Source organism: Pelobates fuscus, chromosome 12 (genome assembly GCF_036172605.1).
Source record: "Pelobates fuscus isolate aPelFus1 chromosome 12, aPelFus1.pri, whole genome shotgun sequence".
In the NCBI taxonomy this organism is placed as follows: domain Eukaryota; kingdom Metazoa; phylum Chordata; class Amphibia; order Anura; family Pelobatidae; genus Pelobates; species Pelobates fuscus.
This window is the reverse complement of record NC_086328.1, coordinates 82,047,994-82,053,993: the sequence shown is the minus strand read 5'-3', so window position 1 is coordinate 82,053,993 and position 6,000 is coordinate 82,047,994. Positions and strand designations below refer to the sequence as shown.

Here is a 6,000-nt window from a genome sequence, read left to right as displayed (position 1 = left end):
TAAAAACATAAAATGTCCCTAAAAAATTAACTCATGAGTGAGATTGTTTTATCTTAATGTCTGCTCATACAGTTTGTTCTCCTTATTATGTCTCATTTTGTATTGAATGTATCTGCCCTTTCACACGTGTGAGTGGAGCATAAATAAAGAGTTAAAAAAATTAACAAACCACTTACTGGCACCTCCTGCCCCCACCCTCCCCTTTTTCATTTTTCAGCAGAAATTACAAAAGAAGTTAGAGTGCCACCTGTGGTGCCCGAGTTAGTTTTTTAAGATTGCCATCAGTGGTAAACCAGAACCCCTTCGTTCCTCTTGCTGGATTTTATAGTTTTTACACATTTTTTGTAGGCCAAGAGGCTACACACCACCAATATATTTGGTTACTGTCATGTCACAATTAACATTTGTTTAAATCCCTGTGCATACATGAATTGCACAGTAGTCTAAAGACTCACTAGATGATGCTGGGGTATGATCATTTCAGCTACTTTAACCCCTTAAGGACACATGACATGTGTGACATGTCATGATTCCCTTTTATTCCAGAAGTTTGGTCCTTAAGGGGTTAAAGTAAGGAGAAAAATGTTACTAAGATATATGGAGGAACAGGAAGAGGAAGTAGGTCAAAGATCAACATTTAAACTCACCACTAGCAAGTGAGAGTAGAAATTCATCTCTAAGTGTGAAATGGACAGTGGCCAGTGACTTAAATACTGGCTACTAGCGTAAAATAAAGATTTACATTTTGTAAAAAAATTTTTTTAGCCCTGCGATAGAATTAGAGGGTTTTTCCCCTTGTATTTTGTTAGCACACTCAAAACCATAATGTGCTAGGAAGAAAAAAACATTTAAAGTTATTCCTTTGTGAGGGACTCTAGTAGAAGGTACAGAACTGTGCAAACATTGACTGACACAATATGTATTTTAGGTTTTTATTTTCATCTTATCAAAATGTTTCCAATCAAATGAGTGATGGATTAAGGGCCCCAGAGGGAGGAGGAGGAGGATTGTGTCTTGTCACATGATTGAAACTTCCCTCCGAACCTTCACTCACAAGGGTCTGGACTGATATCTCCCCAGTCATAAACTACAAGAGAAAACCCCTGTACTCCATCAGATACAGACCAGGGAGAGTGGATGGAGGAGGGCATTTCTTAGGGGTTAGCCCACCATGCTAATGTGTCCTATATTATTTCCTGCCTTTTACAGTGATTCCGACCTTCCCTTAAAAGGCTGCAGTCCTGAGAATTTTATTTATTTTTTGCTTGTAGCTTTCGAATATAAGATGTGAAGAAGACTACCACATCCTCTCACATGGGACACAATGCTCTTATTCCCAGGAGTAAAAAAAAAAAAAAAAAAAAAAAAAAGGAAACGTTGAGGGGAGGCAGAATAGGGAAGGAGGGGCACACAGCAGATTCTTGTTGAATCTTGGAGCAGTGAACTCCATTGTTTGCCCCTCTAACTCTCTGTTGAGAGACGGGTGCAGAGACAGTGCATGATCCAGCTACACACACACATTCTATAAGTGCAGAAGAGGTCCGTTCTCACGCATTTCCACATACATTCACGCATACACTCACCAGCATTCTACGAACGCTCAAATTTAATCTCACATTTGGTCCATGGATTAAGTCCATCCCTCATGCCCTCACATTTGGGAAGAAAAAGTCCTCCTCTTCCCTCCCCCTTCAAGATATGAAATATATGATGTTATCGCAGGGATATTGTAAAATCTGCTGCAATGTTTACTCCTGGTTTTCGTACAGTAATCACAGACGTGTGAGCGTCATATTCAAACTCCAGCGGCGTTTCAGAACCTCCTGCAAAGAGAAAAGAATACTTTAACACCAGGACCTGGTCAAGTATAACATGTTGCAGTCATGTTGGGAGACCCATTCTTCATACAATTCAATTACATATATTTTTCCTATTTATGTGGCACTATACGTACAGCATTCATTCCCTGTGCTCCTTTTTGGCAACAATCACTCAAAGCCCTGACCTATCTAAAGATTTATGAAACCCTATAACGGATACCTGCAGTAAAACATACCTGAGAGGCTCAGTGTTACACTAGTTGGTTGTGATGCTCCAATAATTATTACTCTCTCTAGCCAACTTGAAGTCTCAAAATTTCCACGAGGGTCCAGGGAACTGCAAGAAAGACAGGTTATCAGTTCTTATTCTTACAAAGCTCATCCAAATTCTTAATGTTCCTTTTTAACCTGTACGGTTCTCCCACAAAATGTTATATTACACTCCTCAGTTCATTGCAAGTGACCTTGTCTCTTTCTTTGTAACCTGCTCATCACAGGTCTCCATATTCTCTCTGCTATTAAAGCTTTGGCACAAGGCAGTAAAATACTATACACTATTAATTTGTTTGAGATTATAGGACCTCATCATTCACCACACACCTTGATTTCAACTCTCCCCTACTGTAGTTAAATTCTCGATACAGGAACTCATTTTGTTCATAGTTAAAACTGTGACCATCGTCTATGAAGAGCTCGCCTCGAGCCTCACCCTAGAGAATAAAAAAAAAAAAAAAAGAATCATTGTACAAGTACAGATAATGGTGAAGAAGTTATACATTGAACTGATCTATGACAGAACATGAAGAGTAAGGGTGGCTGGTTTCATAGTACTAAATGGGGTCTTTAGAAAGGAGTATAATTATCAGACCAAGAAAGTGAAATAACTGACCTGTAGATTAAGTGCCACATGTAAAGTAAAAGGGTCATCATGCATACAGTCTGAGGAACGTCTTGGACGGTTCTTACGAGGGATGATTGTTCCACCACGCTGGTACACTGGGATCTAGAAGTATATTTAAGCAGTGAGGGGAACAGACAAAGAGAGGCAAGCAAATGGCAGAAGTAGCAGGGATTTTCAGATAAAAAAAAATAAATTCAGAATACTATGTAGTATGAAAAGCAAAATGTGAAATGGAAAAGTAAATAATGAGAAAGACAGTAACGTGAAAGATGCAGTCGTTTTTTGAAGGGTTGCACAAAGGTTTATACAATATTTGTGAAAGGCAAGAATCCCTACTTACTGAGCTGCTAGTGACTGGTAGGTAGAATGACTGTGGAGCCTCGTACTTCTGGTAGGAGTGTACATCATAAAAGACCTGCAGGATGGGAGTACGTGAGATAGAGATAACAGACAATACAGAAGTTAACAGCTGTTTCTTTACATGAAAACAAGTTAATAGCTCTATTTACCTCTCCAACCCCTGGCAGGTAGATCTGGACCCCACGTGAATTGGCTTCTGTTACAGGATGCACCAGGAGAGCAGAACCTACAAAAGGCAAGAAGAATATGTATCCATGCATCTCACTGTGTATGTACATACAGAAAGTCTTTATCAAGGTCTGTTGGACAAAGTAAGGGGATAAATGGGGACGAAAGAAAGGGGAGGAAGTGAATCTGAAAGCATCAGAGACTCACTACACTACTCTTGTGCAAGCACATAACTGAAACATTGGAAATTTGAAGAATACATAACCACAAAAGACGGGGTGGAGAATGATAAGGGGATCGACAGACTTCGTAAATGTGTGTTTCTACAAATTATTAAAAGTTCAGGAGTTAATTTTATTAGTTTCTAATTTTACGATTTAAACTGGCAGTACACTAAAGGTTTGTTTCCAGGTTCTTGTGATTAATATCTTCGCTGCTATAAAAGAATGGATAGTCAGTATTAACTGGTCTTTTGGGAGTCTATCCCACTTAAGATGGAGTAAACCTATATGTGGGCTTTTTTTGATCTTGATATTAAAAAAACTCTAGAAAGTAATATATTGAATCCCATAAGTTAGAGATTATTGGGCAACTCCACCAAATGTGTAGCATATCTCCTTCATGCTTATGGCATCTCCAACATAGGGAGGAATTAGATATAGATATTTTAGCTAATCTCGTTGGTACTAAATACCACCTATGAAAAACTTTAAAAAAAAGTTTCTATTAAGTTTAAACAATGTATATGTTTTCTCAATAGTTTCATAGGTGTGCACCAGTCCTTATCAGTCAATACAGTGTTAAGATATTTTTCCCATTGTTTTTTGGCCGTGGGATAAACATCTGAGTAAATTTGTCTGATCAAATCAGTTGCCATGGAGCATATTGATTTTGTTGTTTTTTTCTCAAAAATCCTATAAACCAGATTATTTATGCCACCATCTCTTCTTAATAAAGAATCATTTATAAATCCTCTTACTCTCAAATAAGGAAAGATATCTGTATCAGAAAGGTTTAAATTGGATTTAAAATCCTTAAACAACAACAACAGCTTATTGTTTTTAAGGAGATCCTTAATATAAATTTCTCTTTCAGATCTCCATTTAGAGAGATTTATATCAGAGATAATTCTTTCAATAACCCTTATATTTGCTCCTTCAATTATCTTTGTTGATATCTTAAGTAATTTTTTAATTCGTTGCCATTCTTCGATCAAATGAGATACAATCATAGAATTAGCTTGCATTAAGCGTGTATTATAATTGGTTTTATCATCCCAAATTATAAGCGATAGATCTTTCTCTTTTATCCTTATTGATTCTGATACCAAGGTTGTTTTTTTGACTCAGATATGAAATTTATGTATATGGGAAATTATATTAGCAATATATATATATATATATCTATCTTTAATTAATGGAAAGGCCATTCCTCCTTGATTCATTGTCTTTGTTAAGACTTGAGATTTTATTCTTGGTGATTTCCCTTTCCAAATAAAATTAGAAAATGAATGTTGCAGCATGTCCAACCAAGGTTTTGGAACTTTCAGTGGGATCATATTAAACAAATAAGTCCATTTAGGGATAACATACAGGGAGTACAGAATTATTAGGCAAGTTGTATTTTTGAGGATTAATTTTATTATTGAACAACAACCATGTTCTCAATTAACCCCAAAAAAACTCATTAATATCAAGGCTGAATATTTTTGGTAGTTTTTAGTTATAGCTATTTTAGGGGGATATCTGTGTGTGCAGGTGACTATTACTGTGCATAATTATTAGGCAACTTAACAAAAAACAAATATATACCCATTTCAATTATTTATTTTTACCAGTGAAACCAATATAACATCTCAACATTCACAAATATACATTTCTGACATTCAAAAACATAACAAAAACAAATCAGTGACCAATATAGCCACCTTTCTTTGCAAGGACACTCAAAAGCCTGCCATCCATGGATTCTGTCAGTGTTTTGATCTGTTCACCATCAACATTGCGTGCAGCAGCAACCACAGCCTCCCAGACACTGTTCAGAGAGGTGTACTGTTTTCCCTTCTTGTAAATCGCACATTTGATGATGGACCACAGGTTCTCAATGGGGTTCAGATCAGGTGAACAAGGAGGCCATGTCATTAGATTTTCTTCTTTTATACCCTTTCTTGCCAGCCACGCTGTGGAGTACTTGGACGCATGTGATGGAGCATTGTCCTGCATGAAAATCATGTTTTTCTTGAAGGATGCAGACTTCTTCCTGTACCACTGCTTGAAGAAGGTGTCTTCCAGAAACTGGCAGTAGGACTGGGAGTTGAGCTTGACTCCATCCTCAACCCGAAAAGGCCCCACAAGCTCATCTTTGATGATACCAGCCCAAACCAGTACTCCACCTCCACCTTGCTGGCGTCTGAGTCGGACTGGAGCTCTCTGCCCTTTACCAATCCAGCCACGGGCCCATCCATCTTGCCCATCACGACTCACTCTCATTTCATCAGTCCATAAAACCTTAGAAAAATCAGTCTTGAGATATTTCTTGGCCCAGTCTTGACGTTTCAGCTTGTGTGTCTTGTTCAGTGGTGGTCGTCTTTCAGCCTTTCTTACCTTGGCCATGTCTCTGAGTATTGCACACCTTGTGCTTTTGGGCACTCCAGTGATGTTGCAGCTCTGAAATATGGCCAAACTGGTGGCAAGTGGCATCTTGGCAGCTGCACGCTTGACTTTTCTCAGTTCATGGGCAGTTATTTTGCGC

The 6,000-nt window shown here is 38.0% G+C and overlaps 1 protein-coding gene across 3 annotated transcripts in view; it reads right to left on the bottom strand.

Moving 5' to 3' along the window:
* Nucleotides 1–918: 918 nt before the first annotated feature.
* Nucleotides 919–6,000, bottom strand: part of GANAB (glucosidase II alpha subunit) — a 53,282-nt gene continuing 48,200 nt past the window's right edge. For all 3 annotated transcript variants that reach the window (XM_063438026.1, XM_063438028.1, XM_063438027.1), the window contains 6 exons: nt 3,231–3,307; nt 3,062–3,136; nt 2,710–2,823; nt 2,421–2,530; nt 2,057–2,157; nt 919–1,823 (listed from right to left, as the gene is read on the bottom strand). In XM_063438026.1, the coding sequence (XP_063294096.1) occupies nt 1,714–1,823; nt 2,057–2,157; nt 2,421–2,530; nt 2,710–2,823; nt 3,062–3,136; nt 3,231–3,307 (587 nt within the window). In that variant the 3' untranslated portion in view covers nt 919–1,713. The remainder of the gene's footprint in view (nt 1,824–2,056; nt 2,158–2,420; nt 2,531–2,709; nt 2,824–3,061; nt 3,137–3,230; nt 3,308–6,000) is intronic.